At 57.2% G+C, this 26587-nt stretch overlaps 10 protein-coding genes across 10 annotated transcripts; 7 read left to right on the top strand and 3 right to left on the bottom strand.

The window, feature by feature from the left end:
* Nucleotides 1-245: 245 nt before the first annotated feature.
* Nucleotides 246-1503, top strand: K437DRAFT_253420 (ClpS-like protein). Its single transcript, XM_013390479.1, has 3 exons — nucleotides 246-338; nucleotides 412-622; nucleotides 1094-1503. The coding sequence occupies exons 1-3, from the start codon at nucleotides 277-279 to the stop codon at nucleotides 1418-1420; spliced, it is 600 nt and encodes a 199-aa protein (XP_013245933.1). The 5' UTR covers nucleotides 246-276; the 3' UTR covers nucleotides 1421-1503.
* Nucleotides 1504-2968: 1465 nt separating this feature from the next.
* Nucleotides 2969-4496, top strand: K437DRAFT_266027 (uncharacterized protein; the record flags this gene model as incomplete). Its single annotated transcript, XM_013390478.1, has 2 exons — nucleotides 2969-3097; nucleotides 3168-4496. 2 exons carry the CDS (start codon nucleotides 2969-2971, stop codon nucleotides 4494-4496), a joined length of 1458 nt encoding a protein of 485 aa, XP_013245932.1.
* Nucleotides 4497-4932: 436 nt separating this feature from the next.
* Nucleotides 4933-5831, bottom strand: K437DRAFT_253415 (uncharacterized protein). The gene is made up of 4 exons (XM_013390477.1): nucleotides 5603-5831; nucleotides 5336-5502; nucleotides 5172-5268; nucleotides 4933-5097 (listed from the first exon to the last, which is right to left on the bottom strand). The coding sequence occupies exons 1-4, from the start codon at nucleotides 5639-5641 to the stop codon at nucleotides 5014-5016; spliced, it is 387 nt and encodes a 128-aa protein (XP_013245931.1). The 5' UTR covers nucleotides 5642-5831; the 3' UTR covers nucleotides 4933-5013.
* A 201-nt stretch (nucleotides 5832-6032) lies between these two features.
* On the top strand, nucleotides 6033-7812 carry K437DRAFT_289657 (uncharacterized protein; the record flags this gene model as incomplete). The annotated part of the gene is made up of 7 exons (XM_013390476.1): nucleotides 6033-6192; nucleotides 6315-6393; nucleotides 6483-6541; nucleotides 6608-6951; nucleotides 7016-7114; nucleotides 7136-7624; nucleotides 7708-7812. Exons 1-7 carry the CDS (start codon nucleotides 6159-6161, stop codon nucleotides 7810-7812), a joined length of 1209 nt encoding a protein of 402 aa, XP_013245930.1. The 5' UTR covers nucleotides 6033-6158.
* Nucleotides 7813-7950: 138 nt separating this feature from the next.
* On the bottom strand, nucleotides 7951-9875 carry K437DRAFT_266024 (uncharacterized protein; the record flags this gene model as incomplete). Its single annotated transcript, XM_013390475.1, has 2 exons — nucleotides 7951-8351; nucleotides 8426-9875. 2 exons carry the CDS (start codon nucleotides 9873-9875, stop codon nucleotides 7951-7953), a joined length of 1851 nt encoding a protein of 616 aa, XP_013245929.1.
* A 200-nt stretch (nucleotides 9876-10075) lies between these two features.
* Nucleotides 10076-10683, top strand: K437DRAFT_115926 (uncharacterized protein). The gene has a single exon (XM_013390474.1). The coding sequence runs from the start codon at nucleotides 10277-10279 to the stop codon at nucleotides 10580-10582; it is 306 nt and encodes a 101-aa protein (XP_013245928.1). The 5' UTR covers nucleotides 10076-10276; the 3' UTR covers nucleotides 10583-10683.
* A 214-nt stretch (nucleotides 10684-10897) lies between these two features.
* K437DRAFT_292530 (Actin/actin-like protein) lies at nucleotides 10898-12805 on the top strand. Its single transcript, XM_013390473.1, has 4 exons — nucleotides 10898-11448; nucleotides 11510-11994; nucleotides 12058-12285; nucleotides 12370-12805. Exons 1-4 carry the CDS (start codon nucleotides 11013-11015, stop codon nucleotides 12721-12723), a joined length of 1503 nt encoding a protein of 500 aa, XP_013245927.1. The 5' UTR covers nucleotides 10898-11012; the 3' UTR covers nucleotides 12724-12805.
* Nucleotides 12416-14088, bottom strand: K437DRAFT_253412 (uncharacterized protein). The gene is made up of 2 exons (XM_013390472.1): nucleotides 13693-14088; nucleotides 12416-13604 (listed from the first exon to the last, which is right to left on the bottom strand). Exons 1-2 carry the CDS (start codon nucleotides 13915-13917, stop codon nucleotides 12843-12845), a joined length of 987 nt encoding a protein of 328 aa, XP_013245926.1. The 5' UTR covers nucleotides 13918-14088; the 3' UTR covers nucleotides 12416-12842.
* A 2912-nt stretch (nucleotides 14089-17000) lies between these two features.
* Nucleotides 17001-21760, top strand: K437DRAFT_115767 (uncharacterized protein). Its single transcript, XM_013390471.1, has 8 exons — nucleotides 17001-18066; nucleotides 18165-18271; nucleotides 18363-18814; nucleotides 18901-20095; nucleotides 20203-20465; nucleotides 20552-20928; nucleotides 21043-21538; nucleotides 21614-21760. The coding sequence occupies exons 1-7, from the start codon at nucleotides 17116-17118 to the stop codon at nucleotides 21508-21510; spliced, it is 3813 nt and encodes a 1270-aa protein (XP_013245925.1). The 5' UTR covers nucleotides 17001-17115; the 3' UTR covers nucleotides 21511-21538; nucleotides 21614-21760.
* An 829-nt stretch (nucleotides 21761-22589) lies between these two features.
* On the top strand, nucleotides 22590-26472 carry K437DRAFT_266020 (uncharacterized protein; the record flags this gene model as incomplete). Its single annotated transcript, XM_013390470.1, has 6 exons — nucleotides 22590-22634; nucleotides 22706-23081; nucleotides 23157-24018; nucleotides 24120-24498; nucleotides 24582-25118; nucleotides 25198-26472. The coding sequence occupies 6 exons, from the start codon at nucleotides 22590-22592 to the stop codon at nucleotides 26470-26472; spliced, it is 3474 nt and encodes a 1157-aa protein (XP_013245924.1).
* Nucleotides 26473-26587: the final 115 nt, after the last annotated feature.

The raw sequence follows: 26587 nt of genomic DNA, 5'->3' as shown, positions 1-26587 counted from the left end.
CCGGGTTTCTTCGTATGGTGTTGCCTTTGGCATGGTGATAGCATCGAGTCCTGGTGTTGTGATTATCGACGAATCCGATGTCTCGATGAGAGGCCAGATGGGCAGATTGGCCACAAAGCCTAAATCACGTGACATAGGAAATTGATCTGCCTCACCCAGAGCGAGGACAGCATTCAGCGCCGGAAAGATGTGTTCACGTCGGACAACACTTTTCTTCTTGCCTCTTGAACGTACTATCAAGGTCAATTTCAAGCTGATCGCATGATAACTTACACCATGTTTTCGGTTAGCACCAGAGCAATCCAACGGATCACTGGCAGCGGCAGGGCCGTTACCTGGTAAGCACTGCCAATCTGCATTATTGAAGTACCGCGACGCTGTTCTGACGTGAATGTACTCTTCCCTTTGCAGCCCTCAATGTCTCCTCAAGGAGGCTGGCAGCAGCAGGGCCGTTGCCAGATCGCTAGTGCGGTCACTTGCCACTGCTGCAAATTCTGATGCAGTGCCGTCCGCTGCATCATCATCTGCAGCGCCCAGCGGCGATTTAAAATTGCTGTCCATCGTCGATCAGATCGAGAAGCTCACTCTCTTGGAGGCATCCGACCTTGTGGGGCATCTGAAAGTAAGTCCCGGCTTCCTAAAGCAGCTCTTACGCTTTGACATGAGACACTATCATGCGTAACCGCTGTCTATACGATGGCGCACATTGATTGCGCGATTCAAGAGATCTTGGAACAATTCCGGGGTCACGAAGCGATTCCAATTTGAACATCGTCGCAGTAGAGCTTGAAGCTGCTACACAGTTGTTGCGTACAAAGGAGCGGCGTTGGGTAGCATGCGTGCTACGAAAGAAGGCTCCGGAGCTTGATCAGCTTGAGACTGTGACTTAGGCGCGCAACAGTGGGCTCTAGGAAGTTGGCGGGGTGTTGAAACGGGTGCCCATGACGAGCCATAAGATCATAGGCTGAAGCAGGCCGCTCTCTGCAATGTCTCACAAGTGATGAATGGTTCCCAAATCTACGCCTCCTGCACGCGTCTCTTCTTCAAGCCAGCAACGAATGCAAGCTGACAACGACCAAATCCTGTTCTACAGACTCGTCTCAACATCACAGACATTGCTATGCCCTCCGCAGCACCGGCAGCTACTGCTTCCCCTGCAGCTGACGCAGCCCCAGTGGAGGCAGAGAAGCCCAAAGAGAAGACTGTTTTCACTGTCAAGCTTACGGGCTTGAAGGACGCCTCGGCGAAGGCGAAGGTCATCAAGGAGATCAAGGCGCTCAACAGCAACATGAATTTGGTGGAGGCTAAGAAATTCGTTGAAAACGCGCCGCAGACCCTCAAGGAAGGTCTCAACAAAGAGGATGCAGAGAAGCTCCAGAAGGCAATTGAGGCAGCCGGTGGTACGGCCGAGCTGGAGTAAAACCACTAACTCTTCCGTATCTCAAATTGGTACTTGCACAATCAGATGTATATATGCAGCATCAGTTTTTTTTCTTGTTGGGTTCCAGATTCTTTGCGCCGAGCCTGCCGTCCAAGCCCTTGTGTTTGTGCGCAAAGAGGAGGTACATGGACCGATGTCGGCGATGGGAAGCGAAAGCTAGGCGTGAGAGGCTATTGTGTTTGCATGAGCTGTAGCATTAGATGGATTCTGTATCTAGTCGAAGTCACCCCCATGCGCTCCCAGATTGCGAAAGAAAGAGCGCATATGCAAACTTCTTGCCTCTTATGGCTTCTGCACGTTTTTTAAGTCCTCAAGCTTCACACGACGACTGACCGATTCGCGATCAACAGCCACGCACATTCCGCGATTTGAACGAAGAGCGACAGTAAAGCGATTACATTGCCCATTGGCTGTGGACCATCTTGCCCCTAAAGAAATTGCAAAGGTGATACGAGTACATGGCGGGAAGGGTGGGGCTATGAAGCGCCAGTCAAGGGACAGCACCATCGAGATTTCTTTTACAAGCTGAGCAAATCTTATGAATGAATGCATGCTGCAGGAGTCACCAACCATCCAAAGATCGCCTTAACCAACCCACAGTGATGAAGGACGAACAGACCCGAATCCGGAGCGGCCTAGTACTGAGCAAGGTCACTGGGCCCCACTTTTCCTTTCTGCCTTCCTTCGCTCAAGAGGTGATCGCTCATCGGGCTCCACACGGCCGCGCCTCTCTCGGAATGGAACACGTATCTGAAAGCCAGAACGCCTGTATAGAGTCGGTAGAATGGCGACCATCACTGCGTGACCAAGCCGGAGTAATCCTACAATAGAACGGATGACGATCACTTCAACGCGGGTAAACGGGGGCACATGCGCTTCTCCGTCGCTCCCATTGAGTGGTGTGGCCTGGTCCCGTTCGGTGTCCCGGAGCTGGATGCGAGGATGACAAGACCGTTTGCTGCCCTTCAAGATGCCCCCAAAAATGCCTTTTTGACCGTGAACCAAAGTCCATTTGGATTCCAATGCGGCGACTAGGGCGGCTTGATTCCACATGCTCGCTCAGCATCCGTCGACTGCTCGCTTGCTCAGCTCTCTTTTGCATGCACCTCTTCTTTGGCGCCACATGCTTCAACATCACAACTGAGCCGTGTAGATCTATTTTCGGTCTCGAATGGTCCGTATATGCACTGTTCTTGCAGTGAAGTTTGAATTTGTGCGAGGCTGTTTCCCTGATCAGCTTATCGCAAGATTTCCAGCTGAGAGGCCTGACCCATTACTCTCTCTCCCGGATCGAAGGGCTGCGAGGTACAGCGATGACCAAGACGGAAATAGGATCATGGACAGAGACACTGTCAGAATCCGCAAGTGTCCATCACCGCCCCTGAACTTCCTTTGCTGCTTTATAAACCAGATACCTGTTGCTCAAAAGGTTCTAGCAGGGCACTGATTCCATATTCACCTCCCTGCCTGTCACCGAGCGTCGTGTCAAGTCGAAACGGTGCATGTTTTGGACAATCCTTGCCCCTGATGCCCGCCGTCACCAAGGACGTGCCGACAAGGAAGCTTTCAAGAGACGCAAAGAAGGCGCGGAGGAGAGAGCAGAATCGAAACGCGCAAAGAGCCTTGAGAGAACGAAAGGAGGCCAGGCTTCATGAGGTGAGTGCGAGGCCTGGCCTGTCGGTGTGCATCTTAAAATTTGCTGCACGCTCATTCTGGCGGCCGACAGCTGGAGCTCCTGATCGAGCGGCACAAGCATGAGCAAAATTGCAAGGAGGCCGAGAACGAGGGTCTGCAAGAGGTCATCACTCGCCTTGGTGAAGAGAATGCTGCCTTGCGCGAACTTGCAAAGCATAGCGGAGGCCTAGATGCCTTTGGCTCTCATGACTCACTACAGTCGGAACCATCCCCGTCGGTTGCACGTAGCTCAAACTCCAGAGGCGATGAGGAAATCGTGAGCGATGCACCTGATTCGTCATGCTCGGACATGATGCAGTCGCCATCTATGTTATGTCTGCAAAGGAAAGCCCATCGGGGTTCTACCGTGCGGCCGCGTGGACACAAACGCGCTTTACTCTCCCCTTCTCCGGTATTGGCGAAAGATGGACTTAGCCTTCACGAGGAAGGCCGTTTGGATAGCGAGCTCACAGCGAATGTGGAGAAGATTACAGAAGACGGAGTACTCGCACTCGAAGAACGAGACCTGCGTCATGGCATCCTCCATGCCGAGCGTCAACCGGTCTCATTCCCGGGACGATTCTCCGATGACTTTGTACTCGCGGAGGCATCGCGGCAGCAAGGTATGAGAGCGTCACTTCGCAAGATGCTTGAGGCCTACGGACGCAAAATGCCGGCCGCCATGTCCTTAGACATGTCAGAGACGGGCGCAAGCGGATCTTCAATGCCAAAGAATGTGCTTGACACTACGAACCGCGACGCTCCTGAGGTTGCCGCAACTTCCTCTCAATTGCCGTTGTCTCGCTTCGGCCCGAGTGACGATGTTGTCGTCATGCCAGGCGTGCATCTCGACTCATTTGACACGACGCGGGGGTCTCTGTGTCCCTGCCGGCTGCAAGAAGCTTTTCCGAATATGCAACACCATCAGCTCCATCACGTTGTTCCCAGCGATTCGTCACTGAACAATTTTCAGTCAAGGATCGGCGATCAATGCGGCACCGATAGTCGCGAAAGCGTGTCCGATCTGACCCAATTGCTGCCAGACCCTTTCAACACGGCCACTTCAGCTGGCACAATCAAGAGCACCACGCTCGCTGATGGTATCATTAGAGGCCAGGAACACCACGCATTGTCTTCAAAGACGACAGACTCGCAGCGTCCGGTTGTTCCATCCACCTCGACTCAGCCTTCACGTCCTCGGATTGAACTTGCGTCCTCTTCAGGGCAGGACTCTTCCTTGGCGTCAGCCATGGGGCACAAATATTCTCTTGGCCCTTTCACTCTCAACATTCATGGACCTCTTGCAAGACACTCAGCAGCTCAGCTGAGACAATCTTCCCACCCATCGCCATCCTTCTTTGATGAAGACTCACTCACATGATGACCAAAGCGCGATGCCTTAGCACGTGGTCAAGGACACACATTTTCATCGAATGTCCTCATTTTGCTTGATACCTCAGACGGGGGTCCTCGCATTCGTCCTCCCTTTAAGCTTCCTCGATCGGCCTCTTTGCGCTACGAACTTACAGAAACTCACCGTCTAATTCCCTAGTGAACCTCCACCCCTACCCACCCATCGACTACAAAAACGAGTGTATCAGCAGCGCGAGCGCTTTCATCTATCAGTTTTCTTTGAGCTTTTGTATGCTCAGCCTGGTTCCAGATTCTGAGATTCCACAGGCCGCCTTTACCCTCACAGTAGACTCCTGCTCACTTCCCCGCCGTGGAATGTCGAGTTTCGTGTACCACAGCCAAACCAATTGCGCGAATGAACTCTCATTGTGATCTAGACCACTGTGACGCATTTGTTCAAGTAGTGCGAGGATGACCTTGTAGGATGAGATACAAGTACACAAAAGTTGCAGCAGTGTCACAATGCATCGTATTCGTTGCGCATTTCATGCTGATGCCGCCTGTCGATCCATGCCGCTGAATATGTCTCTCAGATGCGCTTGTGAATCTGAAAATTGCTTTTCGAGGAACTGGCGACATATACAATAGACTGAGTTTAGCATTGTTGTCTAATGATATCCAGCCGATCCTTCCAGGCACCCACCTTTTGCTTCTTTGTGAGATTTGAGATCTCTTCGGCCGCATCCTTCTCCTTCGCATGTAGCTCCTTCAGCAGAACATCTCGGTCCTCCATCATGAACCTGCAGTTACAGCCGGACAGAAGCATTAAGCGAGACATCACAGTAGATCAGTGGAAGCAGGTCGCACATTTTTCCGACGCCGCGATATAATCCGATTGCATCTTTCTCCTCATCAATCTGTTTTAGGGTCAAGGCGTGCATCCTCTTCTCCCGATCTTTGCTTGCCACTTGAGCCCGAACCATATTCAGTTGCCGTTGCGCTGTGATCGCCTGTGTTTGAATTTCTTGCAAAATCTGCATTGCGCAACCCGAGGTAAGCAAGGCAAGCAATTTTGGCAAACGACACATCGGCAATAACGAGTGTTTGGCTTCCAGAAGAGCATTTATTACGCACCCTGTGCAGCTGCTCCTCCGGAAGGCCCTGTGGTGCCATCTTGAAATGGTAAAATCAGCAGTAGTCCGTAGCTTGTTCGAGAGCGAATGCTTGGCAGTCTCACTGCCTTCCACGCTCTTTTCGCGGTCGGGTTGGAAGGCGGATAGTTGTCTAGAGCACAGTTGTGGCGATCCTCAAGCTTACACTCAACCAAGCGCGACGAAAGATCCGTATTAGGGCGAGCTTCGGAGAGCTCTCTCAGCAGAACGTATAGCTAAATTCATGGCTTCACCGTAGGCCTTTGGAGTGGGCGTCCTTGACGTTCTCTCACCATGCTGTGGTGGGGGGAAAGTTGCCGATGAATGCAGTTTAGACGCCGAGATTGTTGAGATACTCTTTTCTCTAACTTCGTCGCAAGCTTGCTTGGGAGAGAAGTTGAAATGGCCTCAGACTCAAGAAGAGTTACTTCAAATGACATTACTTGCATCCAGCCGCAAGTAGCCGACCCATTGGACCACGAAGAAGAAGTCTCGTACATATCATCTTTGTGCAGCAACCTGGAAGCTTCAGCGCCAAAATGCCCCCGCAGCGGGGCTCTCGAATCGTCTTCGGTGAGTTCAGCTTCCTCCACCCTCTCTATGCGGACTGGTATCACTAGTTTCCGATGGCTGTGGTTGAGCTCACATGCTCATAATACATATACATTAACCTTCTTTGTGCGTCCATCTTGCAGTGGGCAACGTCCCATATGACAAATCTGAAGAGCAACTGGCAGAAGTCTTCTCAGAAGTTGGCAAGGTAGTAGAATTCAGGTAGGTTACCCGTTTAGCTGCCTGTGGGAGCGATCAAATATCCTCAAATGGCTGAAAGCCGAAGGGCTGATATCAACGATGAATCTCAGACTGATATTTGACAATGAGACTGGGAAGCCAAAGGGTTACGGCTTCTGTGAATTTGAAGGCGAGTAGCGTCGAGGACAGTCTATGGTTTCTTGTAGCTAATGCGTGATTGGTAACTGATTGACAGACCCAGAGACGGCCGCATCCGCTGTGCGAAATCTGAACGGCGCATCAGTTGGCGGTCGGCAGCTAAGAATAGACTTCGCAGATCAAGATCCAAAGATTGAAAAGGCAAGAGAAAGTGCGTTGGCGATGCAGCAAGGCGGTGCGGTGCCACCAGGAGCTGGACCAGGGCCACAACGCCAGTGGGGCTCCCCTCAGGGCCCACCGGGCCCAGCAGGTGGAGTGCTGCCATTGAATTTGCCTCAAGGACTCCCTTTGCCTGCAGGTGTGGCCTCTACAGATGCAATCAGTCAGACGCTAGCAGCGATACCGCCCCACCAGCTGCTCGACATCCTCGGACAGATGCGGGTAAGTGTTTGGAATTGAAATGCAGTAGAGGAAACTGCTGAAACGCTGCGATTTTCCTACGCAGTCGTTTGTCACAACCTCCCCAGAGCAAGCAAAGCACCTACTGCAATCATATCCACAGCTCGCATATGCGCTCTTTCAGGCCATGCTCATGATGAACGTTGTTGATCCAGCTGTGTTGCAGCGAATGATGACCGCATCCACGCAACAGCCGACAGCACCAGATGTGGCCATGCCACCTCAAGCAAATTATGGTGTTCCCGGTTCCCAAGGACCGCCCCATGGCCAAGCCTGGGGGCCGCAAGGTGCACAGAGAGTGGATCCGATGGCGGGAGCGCAAAGGGGGACGCCGCCTCCACCGCCATTGCAACAGCACCAGCACCTAACCCAGCACCAGCAGCAGCAGCAACAGCAGCAACAACAACAACAACAACAACAACAACAACAACAACAACAACAGCAGCAGCAGCAACAGCAACAGCAACAGCAACATCAACAGCATGCGGCGACCATGCGCCAACAGAATGCTCCGGGGGGCATGTATGGTGGCTCCCAGCCGCCAAGTGGACCAGGAGGCTATCCGCCATATATGCAGGCGCGGCCGCCGACTGCTGCGCCAGCGCCACCGGCGGGGCCTGCGGCGGATACAGCCGCTCTCGGAGACTCTCAAAGAGTGAGCGAGAGGTATGCATCTTTTTTTGCCAGGCTATCTTCCCTGACGCGTGTTCTTTCTATCCTGCTTTCATTACACTTTAGCAACTTCTGCATCAGGTGCTCTCGCTGACACAGGCCCAAATCGACGCGCTGCCTTCGGATCAACGGGCCACCATCATGCAGCTCAGAGCTCAATTTCGAGGGTAGTTCTATACCCCGCCCCCTCGCCACGAACCAAAGGAATGGAAATAACTTCCAATCAATCGCAAACACGATGCGCTTTGTTCTCGCGTGGTCTAATACCGATGCTATGATACATGTGATGGGCTTGCTTTGTGCGGCTTGTTATCCCTGCGCACCTTTCGGGTTACTGTTCCGTCTGCGATCCCCTCTCGGCGGAGCTGCTCGGGCGCCGCCGCCACCACCACCCCTTCCAGCCCCACCGCTACGGACAGTGCTCGGCGCTCGGCCATGGTCTCGACTGTCTCGCCGCTGAGCATTTCCTGTGGGCCCTGTCGCAGATGGCATGTTGATTGTTGGAATTGACGAAGGGCCATTCGCCAAGGGAGCGACGCCTTCTACAGATCCATTCTCCATTTTGCCCAAGTCTTGTCCCGTTGCTAGTTCCTCTGAGATCCCAACGCTGTTCGTAGCGCAAGCGATCGCGAGCGCTTGCTCTGACGCTGTCCTCCGCTGCTCAGCAATTGTCAGTGCTTTATCCATTTGCGCGATGAGGGTATGGGCATCTGCTCAATAGTCCAAGCAACGCAGATGTGAGCTGGCCGCGATGGCAATTGCATCACGAAAAGAATGTCCTCACCTGTAAGCTCCGCTCGTAAGCGCTCTACATCCGGTTCGCACTTCCCGCTGCCCAATTCGATCCTCTTGCTCAGTATCCTGCCCAGCTCTTCATTTTCGTCCGCAAGCTCTTGTACCTTTTGCAGAAGCCGTATGCCGAGGATTGGCGCCAATTCCACGCTTCCTTCTTCTGACTGGTTCTTCGATGCATCGCTTTCTCCTGCAGTGACCGCTTCCGCAGCCTGGCTAGCAGCAGACTCATTCGACTTTTGAGACTTATGCACTTGGAGCGCAAGTGTAGGATCCATGGCAAGTGCCTCGATTTGCAATATACGCATCCTTTCGCGCTCCCGATAAGCGTCTACGAGCGCCTCGAGCTGCTCGACGTACGCCCGTGTTGCTGAGATGGGATCTTCGCCACTGGGGAACAAGCCCGCGAGGCTCCAAGGCGCAGGTGGAAACTCTACGGAGGGTTTTGATGGCTCTTGTGGTAATGGTGGTAGCGGTGGCAGGCGCGAGAAGACGTTGAGATTAGAAGGAGCGCTCACAAGTGGGCCTGTCGTCGTCGAATTCGTTAGGGACGATGGGCGACGCGCTCCACTGGGTGAACCGATGACAGGTTTGCCGTTCGTGCCGCTGCTTCCGACCGAATTTACTGGGGTGTAGTGCGACGGCTGCATTCTCCCAGGCGTTGAAGGGCCACCGTAAGAAGCGCTGGACCAGCCCTGCGTCGAGGCGGGCGTGACAGAGCCTGCTCGTGTCTCACGAGGAAGGAATGAAGATCCCGCCGAGCTGCTCGGTGTTGACATGCTAGGTGTGCTACCGGCTGCGTCATTCGCTCCCACAAAGGGCGTGCCGGTCGTCACTGAGTTTGGGACGCTTGCTTGACCCTGTGAAAAGTGTGGCCTGGCGCCATAGGGGGTGAAAGAAGGAACCAGGGATACTGGCGCGGGCGGCCGTCCCATGCCGGGATTGAAAGCCCTTTGCTCTTGTTGCTGTTCTGAGGGATGTCGGAAGGCTGCTTGATGCAGTTGATTCCCATGATTATACAGCGATGAATGGCTCGGCACAGGTGAAGCTCCTGGCATACCGTGGTGGATCACGGCGCCATGTGGCAATTGCTGTGTACCGGGCAGCATGCCTTGGGGTGGAAACCCATGAGGAAAAGATGCTTGCATAGGGTGTTGAGTCCCGGCATACGGTGCTGCTAAGGTCTGCTGATGTTGCAGATGTCGATGAGATTGTTGTTGCCGATGCTGCTGGTGCGGGTGGTGCGGGTATTGTTGGTATGGAGCAGACGGGGGGGCTCCAGGCTGTTGCCATGGGAGAAACATGCCTTTCGAGATGTAAGGATCCTGATGTGGCTGAGTTTGCCTCTGTTGTAGCTGCCAAGCCGCCGACTCTTCCGATGGCAAGAACTGCGGCTCAGACTCAGTCAGGTCGCCATAGCTGCTTGTGTGCGTCGCCGCCATGCTTGCAAAGTTATAAGGGACAGGCGAGTGTGCGCTCTCTGCGAGTGTGCGCTCTCTGCGAGTGGCCAAGTGAGGACGGAAGGACGGGGAGAGGAGGCGATCGATGCACTTGAGTCCAACAAAAATGCGTTCCTACTGGCGACAAAGCCGACGAGCCGGCAGGGGAAGGTCGTATTTTGCAAGCGGGAACGGGAGTGCTGGAAGGGACACGGAGGGAGCCGGTGCTGTTAGCGTGCTCGCATGGTTCAGCGTGCAAGCAAACAGATGGGTCCTTCCTCATCCTCCAGTTGATCAGATGAGCCACTGTCGTGCGAGCAGCTCACCCTCTCGGATAGAGGTTGTGTCATGCTCATAGATATGTACAACGATTGTAGGCTAGACTGACGGTGGGTGTGTTTCCGATGTCAGCCAGCCAGTATATCGGCCTGGCGCTGGCGGTCTCTCTTTTTCTCGGTTGGGGATGCTGGATTGCGGTGGGTCGCGCTGTTCTGACCAGATCCTCAGCCAGCGCTCGTCAATGTGTATGCAAGACTGGGACAGGTGGAAGGCAAGCTCGTGCTCCCCTCAATGAGACGCAAAATATAAGTGCATTCATTCAGGAGATACACTGCACTGCGGAGGCTTCCTGTGCGCCTCAACTTCATGGAGCAGCGAGCCTGGACCAAACGCAAATTGATGCAAATACAGATCTAGTGTTGGACAGATAGGGCTTGGCTTCGCTGCAGCAACGCTTGCTTTCAAGGAATATCAAAAGGACACGTATTGACAGCGAGTGCGTGGTCATAGGCTAAGGGTTTCTGCATTGAAAGGTTACCATGAACACCAACCTGGCCGGTTTAGAAGAAAGGGAGATTATTGAGTTGAAGTCAGAAGGAGGGGAGAGGAAGACGCGACGTGTTTGACCTGCGACCTATATGTGATATAGGGAGAGCGACAAGCGCGCTATCACACCACACAAAGAACGCAACGCGCTCACTCTTTTACTAGCACGCATGTATTCTTCCTGCTGCTCACACCATCGCCTTATACCAAGGCGGCGCGCATGTGAGCGACATCCATCAGTGCAGACATCCACGCAGAAGGCGACGCATAGTCAGGTCCCTGAAGCTACAATATTCAGAACGCGCCGAAGCGAAAATGCCGGGTATTTTTGGCGGCGACGACGTCTCCGCCATCGTTGTGGATTGCGGGTCCTCCACATTTCGCATCGGCTGGGCAGGCGAAGACACTCCGCGGGGCGTCATCCCAACAGCTTATGGATGGCTACCGGATCCAGAGGAGGGGGGCGATGCAATCTCAAAAGCAGCTGCGGCAGACGGAAATACGACCAGCGCTGAAGATGCGATGGAAGGCGTAGAGCCGACAGGCAAATCCACTTCTGCAGCAGGGGCATCGACCGACGCAAATGAGACGCAGCCAGATGCTGCTTCGACCTCCAAGAGCTCAGCAGCGGCAGAGAAGTGGAGAGCGAAGATCTATGGCGAGAAGAGGAAGAGATTCTTCGGGGATATTGCTGTTGGGATGTATCGGGAAGGAGGAGAAATCGCCAGCCCTTTAAACGACGAAGGCGCATGTGAGTCTTCGATGCCCGCTCCAACATTGCACTCTTCTGACACTGGCCGATCTTTTCGTAGTGTCCTCAACCGCATCCTTTTTGGCGCAAACTGAGTACGCTCTCCGCGCATCGCTGCAAGCGGACCCGCGAGAACACCCGCTAATGGTGACAGAGCCATCATGGAACAGCAAAGAGATGCGAGAGGAGATGACAGAAATCGCATTTGAAGGACTCCAGGTCCCCGCATACTATCTTGCCAACTCGACAGTGCTCAGCGCTTTTGCAGCCGGCAAGCCGACGGCGCTGATCGTCGACGTCGGCGAGAACAGTATGTCGGCTATCCCCGTCGTCGACGGCTTCATCCTGCGGAAAGGCATTCACCGGCAACCGATCGGCGGACGTGCTGTATCGAGAGCACTCTTTCACTCCCTGCGCGAACCGCCGCCGCAAAGCCCGCGGGCAGGCAAGCTCACAGAAATTTTCCCGCATTACCTGATCCAGTCCAAGGTTCCAGTCGAACCCGGGCGCCCTCCGCAAGTGAAGCTGCGCGAAGATAGACTGAAGGTCAGTCCTCCGTCCGGCATGCCTAAAGCAGGGCAAATTACTGAACATGAGATTCCATGACAGGGTTCGACGGAGTCCTTCAGGATGTACCACACGCTCAAGGTGCTGAACGACTTCAAAGAGGCGTGCGCGCAGGTGATGGAGATTCCGTGGGATGAGTCACATGCATTGCAGCGGCCAAGCAAGACGTACGAATTCCCTGACGGCTACAACGACTCGTTTGGCGTCGAGCGCCTGCGAGGACCGGAGATCCTATTCAACCCCAAAAGCTGGCAGGGTGTTGGCGATGTCGTGAGTTTTATCTCTGCGAGGCATCTTTGGTCTGGCTTGCTGTCGCTGTGATCATCCTGACGAGCTTTGTGTCCGTCTTTGTAGCTCCCCGCGCCGGCCTCGGGAACAGCCGATTATGTCGGGTTGGCCGACTTGGCGCTGCAAGCGATTAACTCAACCGACGTCGACAGCCGCGCAGCGCTCTTCTCGAACGTCGTCTGCGTCGGCGGATCGACATCGTTGCCGGGCCTAACCGATCGGCTCAGCTACGAGATCAGCATCAAAGCCGCCGGTCAGAAGATCAAAATCCACTCCCCCGGTAACCTCGTCGAGCGCAAGTACTCGTCCTGGATCGGCGGCAGCATCCTGAGTAGCTTGGGAACGTTCCACTCGTTGTGGTTGTCCAAGCAGGAGTACGATGAGCATGGACCGGCCCTCGTGCATGCTAGGTGCAAATGAGCGCGTGTATTTTCAAGAAGACGCAAAGATCAGAATAAGGGCTGATTAGTGGAGTGTAATGTAAAACTTAGAAATACAGTGTCTCCCATATCTGTGGAACGGATGGTGGTGCCGCATGATCAAGTTAACTCTACTTGCGCGACGCCACCGAAGAAATCGGTGATGCGAACGTTTGATGGTTCCCTTCCGAACAGGTCTGTGCGTACGCCGGGGTTGGAGTGGATGTGTGCGGGGTCGTAGCTGTTGAAGAGGTCTTGCATCGTCGCCTCGCTTGTCTTGTTGATGTGCTCCATGTACTCAAGCACATGATTCGTAAAGCGGTCGATCAAGGCGACACCCAACTCAAAGTCGGTGTTGTGCGAGTACGAATTTTCGTCCTTCTCTGAGCTGCCCGTCGCAAGTACGTTGGGGCTGTAGATCTTGCTGTACATTGTGTTCGCCTGACACGTGTCGATCATGAAGAAAAGCTCGTTGTATCTGCGCTTCTGCCACATTTGCTCGATCGCGTCGGCGAGGTCGAAGGCGCTGATCTCCTCGTGATCTCGGAACTTGAGGAACTCGTCACCACCGTGCCCAGTCATGTAGAGGAAGATGTTTGAGCGAGAATCAGAGTCTAGGCGCTTCGAACGCGGCGTGTTGGGGGGGACACGACCAGTAAGAAGCCGTAGCAAACCCTCGACGCTGACGTCATTGCCTCGGTAATCTACTTCGACATCGTCGCCGTACAGTTCAATAGTTTTTGAGCTCTGCGCCCAAACGTTTCCCGGTGAGCGATTCCGAGAGTTGCAAGCCGCGTCGTCGGCGAGCATGAGGATGATGTTCGAATCGGGAATACCGAGCCGCCTGACTGTCCGGTACATGCCGAGTGTGTTCGCCATGTGCTGCGTAACCATGCGCAGTGGTACCCAAGAGTCAGACTCGCGAAGGCCAACGGTGCGTATGTGGAAGACGGCGAAACCGAGGACGTACTCTGTAATTGAACCAAAACTTTGAAGCACAGACGAGCACAGCCCAGTTGTTCGTATGCCCCCCAGCGTTGCCCCCGGCCGCCGAGTGCGCGTCAAAGAACTGCTGGACCTGCTCCACGTCCCGAGCTGATACGAAAAGAGAAGGCACAGCGAGTGGAAGCGCAAGCATGCCTAGAAGCACCAGCAGCAGGCAGCTGGCGATCAGCCAGATGGGCCCTGCTGCCATTCGACGGCCGTGTCGCCTCGGCCGCCTTCGGTGTGCATCATGATGGGGCGATGGGAGCGGGGGGTCGCCGCGGGACATGGCTGTGCGAGTGACGACGCGAGCCTCTTGCTGTGGCTGGTTCGAAGCCGTCCGTTGGCGTGCAGCAGCTGTCCAGCGCGGTGATGTTCTGAGCCCACGTATGCGGGCCTGACCATGGACCATGAGGAGTTGGACTGAGTCTTTGTGCACTCTTGAGTTTGGGCGTGAACTTCGCACTTGTCACGGGGTCTCCTCACCAGAACAGTCACCATTCGTGGCGGGCCACGGTCCACCTGTCGTTGCCCACCCGGCCCTTGTAACCTTAAAGTAGGGTTGATCTCACTTTCGCGAGGAGGAATTGGGCCCCAAGATGAATTGCATCGCCGTCCGAATTTCTGATCACAATCCATAGAGTTTTAATGTGAGGAGAGCATACATTGCCTCGTTGCATCATCCAAACTCATCTCTCGACGTTGAACGCTCAACTGGAAGTAATCTTACAGCGCTCGTTGATCGATTAACTGGTGTCAGCGAGGCAGAAATCGACGTGCCTTGCTTTCTCCGCTTCATCAGACGCCTGTCACTGTCACCGTCACCCCCGCCATTGATTAAGGTCTGGGCGCCGATTCCCTCCGATGCGAGATAGATGGGGAAGTGTAACACCGATGAAGTCTGACAGGTTCCGAGCCGGCGGCTTATTGACGGATGTACATAGGCGCGAATTGGTCAACGAAATGCTGAAAGTGAATCCACGTGAAACCTCATTGAAGCGAATCAAAACCGCCAGAGCGACTTACGATGGACTCGGCAGCGAGGGCTAGATGATGTTTTTGTTGTACGTTAGCTACCATGTGTGTGGGCCGGCGGAAAGTACCACGTGCCGCTATCCACTGTGTATGCAACACTCGTGTGAGCGGCATGAGATCGTGTTCAGTGTTGGCGCTTTTACGTCTGAACCACTCGACTCTCGGGGAATGGATCTTGGATCTATATGTATGGACCGTGGAGCGTCGACAAGGTCCATGCAAAGGAGAGGAACAGGCGTACAGCATTGTCGAACTCATCGCGCGTCTCCGTGGGAAATTGGAAATCTGAAAGATGGTCTGCAAAAGTGTAATTGGCAGCATTATGGCAGCCTGACGTGGTCATGCGAGGATGGCAATATCACACAATTTACAGCCGTGTGGAGGTAGATGATCGAGATGGCATGGACTTTGATTGGTTTGATCACTTACATTTCAGTCACCACATGCTCCACATTCGGTATATGCAGATGCACACAAGTGCAAAAGAGCACCAGAATAGAATCGCGGATAGAAACGACATTCATCTGTTAGGGAAATTCCTCGAAACCTCTTCGAAGAGTGGAATGTGGACGTGGAACAGCTGTATTCTGTATTGGCTACAACTGGTCCCTGGGTCGTGGCCACAGATATGTGTGCATATGTGGACACCTTTCAATCTTTGAGGATGCCTCCTGTTGTTCGCATTGGTCGATATATCATGCCCTCTCTCCAATGATGCATCTTCGAAATTATATATGTACCGTATCACCACAGCGCCTGTTGTGCGCCTGTGGTGATGCGGGGTGTGTGGGTCAGCAATTGACAGTCGTCAGTCGGAGTCAAACTCCAGTGCGGCCAAGAACGCTGCGGCGCATGTGGATCAGGTGGCTTTTTGAAAGCCCACTTGGTTCTGAGACTGCAGTCAGTAAGCTGCATGAAACGCGAACATTCCATCGGATGACGACGTGACGACGAAGACGAGGACGAGGCTCGACTATTGTCTCATCAGCGGAAATCATGAAGCGCCTGCACATGCATACCAGACAGCATCCTTGTGAGACAAACCCGTCAAAGGTCGACGGGTCTCGAATCGTGGAGAGTCGGAACTTCGCTCGAGACGTTGCAGCTGGCGGGTCGATGTGGAGACGGTAGAGCGGGTCTGGCGGAGATCAAGTCGAATAAGTCTCGAGAAGAGAGGCTCTTGTCTGTTACGCAGCCACCACGCACTACGTTCTCATCTGTTTTCGGCTCTGTCTTCAGCTATCAGGGCTCGGGCGCAAGAGATTACGAGATGGTGGTTTCTTTGAATATGTTTAGCGCATTCTGGATTCTGGTGCTACTTAGCTCCGAGGGGACTGAGGCGACGGGAGGGTTGTGCCTGGCTGCCGGCTGGTGGTGGGTGAACTATCCGCATAGACGAGAGTCCATGTTCCGCGCTTCTCCGCGCCACTCCTTTGGCCTGCCGGGACTCGGGCGGGGGGGGGGCACGGGCCCAGCCGCAGCTAGTAGCAATATTCCAGTTCATCCGAGGTACCCAGGTAGCGCGCGCACAGTAGCAGTAGTCCAGCAGCATAGAGACACTTTGAACGTGTGGATTTCGTTTCACACCCCACCCTGCAATCTGCGGCCTGGCCTGTGCATATGTGTGTGCATGCAATCTGCATCTCATATCCCTATATCTCGAGGTTGCATGTGATGTGGAGACGGGAGAGGAAAGAGGAACAGTGCTTCACTGCAGCGTTGTCCATGTCTGCACATCCGGACATCCGGCCGATATTCTGCGACGGCCGGCTTGGCCTGGACAAATTGGGGATGATCACCATCCTGGCACGCACGTGAGAAAAAGATCAACGCTCAGTCAGCCCCGTCTCAAAAAGTATTCTCTGGCGATTGTTGCCTCCAGTCGCAAGCTCGTCAATACCCGCTCATCGCCGACTTGATTATATATCACTCGAACACTCACCCTCCTCCCGGAGAGAGCGACAGCGTTGCCTGCATGCCGAGGTGTAACTCTAAGAGCGATCATCACAGTCAACGCAATACACCGCCGCACACTCTCCCATCGCGACACGCTGGCAGGTCCAAGTATCGACGTCGGGCAGTGTCCTTTCCTAGGACTGCCTCATTATCTCCGCTTCTCACGAAACTTCAAGAGATCATATAGCTACTACGAAACGCTCGGCTCAGCGCAGGACACAGCAGCCAAGCCGCTTCCCATCAATCCGCCGACCACCCACGCGGTCACACCCGTCAAGAGTCTGAAGACGCCAACGGCCATCATCCGAATCGAAAGCAAGCACCAGTTGGTTGCCGCTCCATCTGGTGCGTCGAGGGGCCAAGCCTCTCATAGTCTCTGCCGCAAAGCCAGCGTCCTCAAAAGCGTCCACCAGGCACCATGTCATATGCGACATATGCGGCCATTGGCACCCGTCCAGCGAGGGCGCAACAGCAATCGCACCAGCGCAAGGGCTCGCACGCACAACTACCCAGCCGCATGCGCACTGCTTCGGGCATTGCGCCGCTCGAAAACACCGCATCTGCAGCAGCAGCTGCTGCTGCCGACTCCTCCTCGTACGACCATCGTGAGCAGCCGCAGCAGGCGTCCTACATGATCCCATCTTTTGAAGCCGCACCGCATGCCGCACCACTGCCACCCCCTTCGCTCGGCGCGCCGCCGCCGAACGCTCCGTACCAGTTCGGACTCTCGGCAGCATCATCGTCCCCGAGCACCACTTTCCGTCCGATGCGCCTCCCCCCTCCTCATCCCCATCCTCCTGCGCATACGCATGCTCATGCCCATCCGCCGAATCCTATATCGCACACTAGACAGTACTCTGACTCGCACCTCCCACTTCACATGGACCTCTTCGCGGCACCACACGCGCACCAGCAAATACGTCCGTCGCACGCTGCCCATCACCCACAGGCGCAGGCGCTTCCGTCTACTTTGCCGCCATTCTCGGCAGGACAGCCGATCACGATGATTCCCGAAGTGGAACAACAGTTCAGAAATGCAGGTCTGGGAGGAGAGATCGAGGAGGGTGATGAGGATGACGACGATAACGACGATGACGACAAGTACTCGGCAAATGAGGGTGGCAAGGGCGAAGCGGACGCGCAGGTGCAAGGAGCGATGCAGGAACGCGCCGACAACGCGGCGGAAGGAAGGCAGCGAAGCTCATCCTTTGCCAGCTTTGGCCAGAAGGCGCTGCATCACGATGTGCCCGGCGGCAGCTTGCTACTGGCGAGTAAGAAGGTCGCTACCGGCTCTATCTATCCGGACGGCGAGCATGACCGGCCGCAGAAGAGACGCAGGAGGGCGAACATGAGCTGCACGCAGTGCAAAGTGAGTGTCGCTCAGAGATCGCGGGAGGGGGGGGGCAAGCGTGCGGAGCACAGGCCGCGTACTGACATGTGATTTTCGCATCCCCTCTTCCTCTGCAGAGCCGTAAGATCAAGTGCGATCGCGCGAGGCCCATCTGCGGCAGCTGCGTGCGCCGCGGCATTCCGCCACAGACGTGTCTCCTCGGTGACGCAAGGGACGACTATGAGTGAGCAAGCAGAGCAGTCTTGGCGCGACGGGCGGGGCGTGGTGGGCGGGTGCGTTGCTGATCGTTCCTTTGTTCACTGTACGCTTCGAAGACGCATGATGAGTGCGCCGGACGTTCTCCGCGTGGTTCGGCTCATGGAACGCATCGCGAGCCTCGAGGAGGAGCTGGACCAGTCAAACCGCGAGAAAGAGGAGAGGCAGGCGGCGTACGAGCACGTGCTTGCGTCGCGCTCGGCAGCTGATACGCTGGCGGAAGAGAACCTGTCCGTCTCGGTGTCCAACAACAGCCGCTCCTGCGCCCCTTCCAGCATGGACGCGATGGAGCAGCGCCTTCGTATCGACGCCGAGGTCGCGCGGAGCCACTACCAGGACCGAGAGCGCATGCACTCGGCCAGCAATGGCCTCACGATGAGCGCCGCCACGAACTTTGTCCTCAACTTCAACCCCGTCGGTCTGTCGCCACTCGAAGACATGCTCGCTACTCTGCCAAGCGAGTCGAACATCATCACCATCGTCAACTGGTACTATGACGAGCTGGAGCCAGGTGAGGTCTCACGCTTCTGAGGCTACCTTGCACACGTAGCCAGCTCATGCGTCTTTTTGCCTCCCTTTTCGCTCTTTCGCGCTCAGTGTGGAGCTTGCTGCCGAGCAGGCCGAGCATGTGCACTCGCATCGAAGATCTCTGGCGCCGCTATCAGACTTTCATCAAGTCCCAAAGCAGCGCCCAGAAGCCCGCCACGAACGCTGAGACGACTGCTGACGCGGGCAAACCTAACGCAGCTGGCGGTGCAAGCCCCTCCGCTGCCGCCGCTGGCTCCGGCGTCGCCAGCCCCAGGTCCAGCATCTCGGGCTATGTGTCGGCGGTCGCGCCGCATGGCACATCCGCACCGAAGCCCGGCGCTGCGGGGGGGAGCACGCAGATTTCCCCAGCGTTGGCGCAGGATGCTCACCCGAGCGACAGGAGCAGAGGCAGCGGCCAGCAGCCACAGCAGGAGCAAGCACAGGCACATCAGCAACATCTGAGGCAACGCTCATCCGCATCTTCGCTGCCCAACATCGGGCAGGCGTTCAGCAAGTCAGATTACGCATTCCTCGCTCTGGTCTTTGCTGTGCTCGAATCCTCGGCTGAGTTCATGGCCGACGCGGACATCATCGAGCATGGGATCGCCACGAGCACCAAGGACATCCCCGTGCGCATGAGCATGTACCACCGGAACTGCGTCACGCTGCTAAGCATGAGCGATATGCTCGCGCAGCCGACGCTCGAGGGCATTCAGGCCATCTCGATGCTGCGCTACTACTACTTTGGCCGCCAGCGCCGCGCAGAGTACACCGTCCTGCACACGATGATCATCCGCATTGCTGAAGGCCTGGGCCTCCACCGCCTTCAGAGCGCACACGCCGACGCAGAGCGCTGGGCAAAGCGCAGGCTCCACACCGGAAGCCCATTCTCCCCACCGGCGTCGTCCCAGGCTGGCTGGCACAACAATGCCAAGCATGCTCCCCCCAAAACGGCAGACGGTGGAAGTGGTGGAAGTGCTGGCCATGCGGCAGCAGCAGGAACAGGGGAAGAAGCACATGCTACTGATTCGGAAAGGGGAAGCCATGCGCTGATTGTCGGAACGATGAATCGTACCGATCTGCACGGCTGGTTCCTGCCCAAGGGAGAGCACAAGGAGAAGTGGGAGGAGATGAACGTCTCCAGGTGGTACGATGGCGACCATGAGATGCGAGAGCTCGGCAGAAGGGTCTGGTGGGCGCTCGTCTTTGTGGACTGGCAGACTGCCACACTGCACGATGGCATCTACCATGCGCGGGAAGCAACGTGAGTGTTCCTTTGATGCGCGCTTAGATACAACAGCGTGCTGCGCGCACGAGAGAGGCTGCGAGTGCTGATGCTGATGCCGACGCGCACGCTACTCGGAATGGCAGGTTCACCACCGGATTTCCACTCAATGCCGAGCTGGCCGACATCAGTCGCACGAGCGACCCGTTGGCGATCGCGTCGCCGGAAAAATCGTTCGTCGCAATCCTCACGGAGATTGCGCGCGCGACGAGGTGCACAGCGGACGCGATGAATAGCGGTGTCAATGAGTACGAGGACTCGCTGCAGATCGAGCAAAGTCACCGCTCGATCTTGACTTCCCTGCCGTACTACTACCAATTCCCCAGCGAGCACAATGCCGCAACATATGGTGAGCGGGGCACGGTGCGAGGGATTGAGCTCGTGAGGGAAGGAACACGGCAGCTGACATCGATGATGCTCTCGGTCCGCGGCCAGATGCTGCGGCGGTGCAGGCTGCACACACTGAGAAGCCGTTCCGGGTGATCCAGCGGGTGCTGATCTACCTGTACGTGCACCACCGGCTGCTCAAGTTGCACCGTTTGTACATGCCACGGGGGTACCGGAATGGGGTGTACAAGCACAGTCGGGAGGTGTGCCTGGAGAGCGCCGAGGTGCTACTGAGCTGTTACTCGGAGCTGGTGCAGGCGAGCAGCCCCATACACCGCATGTGGAGCTTCCGGATGATGCTGTTCGACGCGATCAGCACGCTGCAGATCGACCTGCTGCACCGGATCGCGCAGGTGGAGGACCAGGAGATCATACGCAGGCAGGCGGACGTCGAGCTCGGTATCCGCTTGCTGGAGCCTCACACGGTGAGTTGCCGTGCAGAGTGCCGCCATCCTCGGCGCACAAGAACATCTACAGTGAGAGAGCTAGAGAGAGAGAAGAGAGCTGATGCGTCGCACGCACGCACGCGCACATGACAGTCTATGGAGAAGCTGAACAAGTTCCTGCCGGCGGCGATCAGTGCGATGCGCGCGCTGCAGCACGAAGAGAAGTGCAAACGCGCGGCGTTCAGGCACGAGCAGCAGCGCGCGCACGCGCAGGGTCAGGCGCCGCCGACGCAGAAGTGGACATTGCAGGTCCCGTTTGGCGCGCTCGGCGCCGAGGACGACGTGCCAGCTGCTTTCCTCGGTGGTGCACTGGCGTCAGACTCTCTTGCGGATCAGCAGTCGCAGTCGCAGGCGCCGCCACCACCGCCAGATAAAGGGGCGGGGCAGCGGCCTGTAGGTGCGGATCCGAGTGCGGATGCGCTGGAGGCCAGCCGACAATTCCAGATGGAACTGGACGAGTGGTTGCGGAGCATCCGCGAGAGCGTGGCGAGCGAGCAAGGCAATCTTGGCGCGGCCAAGTTGATCGACAAGCTGATCGAGGAGATGAACTGGTCGTGGTGAATGGATGTGGTGGCGTTGCAGTATGTATGTATGTATGTGTGCATGTTACTCTACCGTGCACACGCGAGACAATACTCATGCCTGGCCGGTTCACCTCCACCAGCTTCCCTGTCGGCCGAGTGTCGGAGCGTTCGAAGAAAAGGAGGGGCCATCTTTTTGCCTTGTCTGCTGGGGAGAAGGGTCCCGCTCGGCGCCTTTCGGGCGTGTGTGTGAGAGATCAGGGATATGCAGGAACGCTCCTGCGATCGTGTGGGAGTGGGGAGGAGTGGTGGACTGCCCAACACGCGCACGACACATGCGCGGGCGGATGGTTGGTGACTGGATTGCGCCCCAACTACCCAGCTAGACACTGTTATTGGCTGCAGCTGCAAAACACCTCATCTCGTCCTCAAACCCAATGTAATAAATAAAAAGCCAATCTACCCATGCATACATACATGCTTTCGTCGGATCCATCCGCCGTGCGCCCAACAGGACTTGCCCTTTCCAGGCTGGCCCTCCGTGGCAAGCAAGGAGAGGCAAGAGTTATGTGCGCGCGCTTTCTGCTTGGACAATGCCCGTGCATGCCAGCTTCTTCCCTCGTTCGCAAACAAAGACTCGCCGATATCCACTGTGCCTCTGCCTGCTTCTTCTTCTTCCTTTTCTTCTTCTTCTTCCTTTTTGGGACGGGTGGCGTGCCTGCGCGGCCTTACCTTGTCGGCTGTGTGCGCCCCAGCCCAGCTCAACAAAGGAAACGTTTAATGCCGTGCTGTCATGTGACGGGTGGCGCAACTGCACACCGCCTCCTTCCTTCTTGGCCTGCTCGCCCGCCTGCAGAGCTTCTCTCCCAGCCAGCACCGTCGTGCCACACACGCCCGCGCTGACCAATATATATACATACGCTCATACCCGCACATATATATATGATATCTGCACGTGTGGTGTATTGGCCGCGAGAGACGTGTACATCGCACCCCCCCCCCAATCTGCCCTAGCTGCAGTCTGTGCTAGTCGTCTCCTTCCTGGTGCCCTCATCCCCCGCGTGCGCAACGCCCATGGCCGCCGGCAAAGCCTTCGCTGTTCCCGCTTAACCCTGCGCCATGAAGATCCTCTTTCTCTGCACGGCGTTCAATTCGCTCTCCCAGGTGCGTGTATCGCCCGTCGAGCTTGGGATGTCCCCTACCCGCTGAGCTGACGCTTTTCTTGCCTCTTGCAGCGTCTCGCTCTCGTCCTGCGACAGCGCGGCCATGCCGTCACTGTCGAGCTCGCGCTTGACGCTGCGCGGATGATCGACGCGGTCGCCCTCGCCGCCCCCGACCTGATCCTATGCCCCTTTCTCACCAAGCGCGTGCCCCCCCAAGTTTACAACAGCACCTTGACACTCATCCTACACCCAGGCCCCCCAGGCGATGCCGGCCCGTCGGCCATTGACCTCGCCCTCTTTGGCGACACAGGCGAGCTCGCCCACCTCGACGAACAGCTTGCCGTCCTCGCCCTGCGCCACGCCAAACCTGGCGTAAAGAGGTGCATGCGCAGCCACTGGGGTGTCACATGTCTGCAGGCCATCGAGGCGTTCGATGCTGGTCCCATTTGTAAGTCCATTTCCGACCATGAGGTGCGGGTGTATGCTCTGCCCGCTGACGTGCGTCTTCCCGCGCGCAAAACAGGGGGATTTGACCAGTTCGCGCTCGATGATGAGACGGCGCGCATGTCCAAGTCGGAGCTGTACCGCGGCCCGATTACGTCTGCGGCGATCGCCGCGACCCTTGTCGCGCTCGAGCGCATCGCTGCCGCGCACGCGCCTGCGCGCACGCTCCCGTTCCCCGTCGATCTCGTCGCGCCCGCCGAGGCGCGCAGCCAGTGCGCCTCGCGCCGCCTCCCCTTCCAGGGTGGCACGACGCGCGACCGTCCGCTGCTCAAGGCGAGCGCGCGTGATTTTGTCCCGCTCATCATCGGCGCTGGCAGCACACGCATGAGTGCAGAGGCGATCGTGCAGCGCGTCAACAGCGCCGACTCACAGCCCGGCGTGCTGTCCGCGCTGCTGTTTGGCACGCCACTCTTTCTGTACGACGCCCATGTCCAGACCGCGCCACTGCGCGCCGACGTCGCCGCTGTTGCCGCAGCGGCAGCAGCTGCTGCAGGCACGGTCTCGGCACCCATCGGCACGGTGCTTGCGATTCGTGATGAGGCTGTGCTCGTCGAGTGCGGCGCCGATTATCCCATCTGGTTCTCCCAGTTGCGCCGACCCAAGGCCAAGGCGGACCGGTATCTGCACCCCAAGCTGCCTGCCACGCGCAGTCTCGCAGATCTCGCCGCCAGCAGTGGTGGCGCTGGCAACGACAAGGTAACACAGGCGCTGCTAGACGCAGTCGACTGGCGCATCGAGGAGAATGGTCATGATGCCGCCGCAGGCAGGCGCAGCGACGATGCGCCGTGGCGCAAGGTCCACGGGACGTACCAGCAGATCTGGGTCGAGATGGAGGCGGTGGACGACGCGCGCCAGGTCGCATACGTCTACTTTGATTTCTAGTAAGTCACCAGCAACGTTTTTTTTTGCACCCCAGGTGTTGCCGCAGAGCAGACTGGGAAGCTGACTGTCTGCCTGCCTTCACCCCCTTCCCTCTCCCCAGCAACGGCGCCACATCAACGACACAGTGTCTGCGCCTGCGCGCGGCGCTCGACTGGGTGCTTGCGCAGCCGCGCCTAGCGGCGCTCGTGCTCATGGGCGGCAGCGCCTACTTTAGCAACGGCATTGCTCTCAACGTCATTGAGGGCGCAGGAGGAGCAGCCCAAGGCACAGTCGACGACGCGGCGCAGGAGTCGTGGGACAACATCAACGCCATCGACGATGTCGTGCAGCCACTGCTGCTGGCGAATGCGCGGGGACGTGGATATGCCGGCGCCGGCGTTCTGACGTTTGCTGCTCTCAGAGGCAACGCCGCCGCCGGCGGGCTCGCGCTCGCGGATGCATGCGACGTTGTGCTCGCCTCGGAACACGTCGTGCTCAACGTGAGTCTTGGCGCAGCTGCTGCTCTGGACTGTCGGCCCCTCCTAACTGTCTTCTTCTCGCTTCCTTTTACTCATCGTCGCAGCCGCATTACCGCGGCCTCGGACTGTACGGCTCTGAGTACCATACGTTCAGCTGGGCGCAGCGCAGCAGCGAGACCAGCAGTGGCAGCGTGCACGCGGTGCCGAGCTACGCGCGCACGATGTTGCCCATGAGCGTTGAGCAGGGCGTGAGCGCAGGGCTTGTCGACCATGTTGTGCCGCACAGCCAGTCAAGCCCACTGCAGCTCGTCGAGGAGGTCAAGCAGCGCGTTCGGATGGTCCTCTGCGCCAGCGTCGCGCAGGCCCAGGCTGCACGTCGCGACGGCAGCAGCAGCGTGCTCGGTTGCGGCGCGGTGTGGACGCGCTTGCGTGCGCCGCGGGCGCAGGCACTGGCGCAGGACCAAGGTAGTCCCGAGAACAATAACGTGCTCCTGTCGCAGCGCATGCTAGAGAACAAGCGCGCGTATCTCGCCGCGCTGTTTGGTCAGTCGTCATTGGAAGCTGAGCCAGAGACGCTTGCCAGGCACTTTGAAGAGCTGCGCAGGAAGGAGCTGGAGCTGATGGCGCTTGACTTTTGGCACGTGAGTCTTTTCAATCGCTCGAACGGGCAGTGGCAAGATTTGCTACTCTTTTGACTGATCATTCATCATACACATGCAGCCTCACCGTAGCAAGCGCTACCACACCCGTCGCGTCGCGTTCGTCCGCAAGCTCCTGCCGCAGGCCACTGCAACACGCTTTGCGCTGCACCGCCGCTTTGGCGCCGCCTGGGCCGAGCGGCAGGCTGCTGCCGACGCCGACATTGACGTCGATGGCGCCCTCCTGGACGAGGAGGAACTGGACGAATTTGACGGCCTTGGCGGAATCTCAAGCTTTGATATCACAATCCCGCCCTGGCCACGTGCGCCATCTTCGCTGGGTAAGATGGTCCGCAGCGCCTCAGACGCAACGGCCATCTCGCTTCCTTCGTCTGACGATGCCCCTGACTCTGGCCCCTCAACGCCCGGCGGGCACAGTATCATCAGCGCCGCCACAACCGTTGCGTCGGATATTGCCGCCGAGATTGGTACCAGCGACAAGGTCAGCATTCACACCGCCCTCGCTGCGGGTCCGGTGGACGCGACAGGAGCAGCGGCGGCCCCCGCCATTGCGCTTATGGCGCCCAGTCCCGAGCTGGGCTCGAGCGCGCAGTGCGGCGGCACCCCCAGCTGCCGGGCTGAGCAACGACTGGCGGCGGTGGTGGTGCCGCGCCTCGTCAGCTTCGAGCCGACGGTCGATGACGCGAGCAAGTACCCCAGCAAGCGCTCCAGCATCTCGATCAACCAGGCGCGCGCCGCTGCTGCGCGTGGCAAGGGTCCATCATCGTCGCCGTTGGCAAATGCTCAGGCGCAGCAGCAGCAGCCCCGCCTCTTGTCTCCCGACAATGCCAGCGGCGGCAACGGTATAAATTCAGCGGCGGCGGCCAGCGCCAAGAAGACGAAGCGGCGTTCGCTGTCCATCGGCGGCGTCCCCGCCGCTGCATGGCGAAAGTTCAATGCCAGTTTCATTGCCGAGGAACCAGCTCCCGGACCCGCGTTGCCCCCGCTCCCGTCAAGCGTAGCTGCGGCTGCGGGCGCCCAGCGTTCTTTGCAGCAGCAGCAAGATGTCAAAGGACAGGCAGCTTTGCCTGCAGGCAGGTCCTCGACGCTCCCGCGCATGCTGTCTTTCATGCGTCGTAAAAAACTCGAAGAGTCTGCATTCAAGACTCCGCCGCTGCCTTCCAACGCTGCCTTCCGTCCCGCTGCAGGCGGCGCCGGCGTTCAGGAGCAGCAGCAAGGCAGTAACGACGTCCTGCAACCGATGCAGACACAGACGCCGACAGAAGACATTGCCGCCCCACCACATGCAAGCAGCTGCTATTATTCCGAGACGGGCGCAAACTGCGTCAAGGTGTGAACGATCTCTCCCACCTGTTTCCTTTCGTATCTTGCGTCCGACGTCACCATCCTCTGCCGTCGCCCGTCTCTAGACTATACGTTCTCTCTGCTTTCCTTTTTTCTTCTGAGCAAGC

The sequence above is a fragment of the Tilletiaria anomala genome (genome assembly GCF_000711695.1).
Source record: "Tilletiaria anomala UBC 951 chromosome Unknown K437scaffold_4, whole genome shotgun sequence".
Taxonomy (NCBI): Eukaryota; Fungi; Basidiomycota; class Exobasidiomycetes; order Georgefischeriales; family Tilletiariaceae; genus Tilletiaria; species Tilletiaria anomala.
Note: the sequence above shows the minus strand (reverse complement) of the source record. Positions and strands in the feature narration are given on the sequence as shown.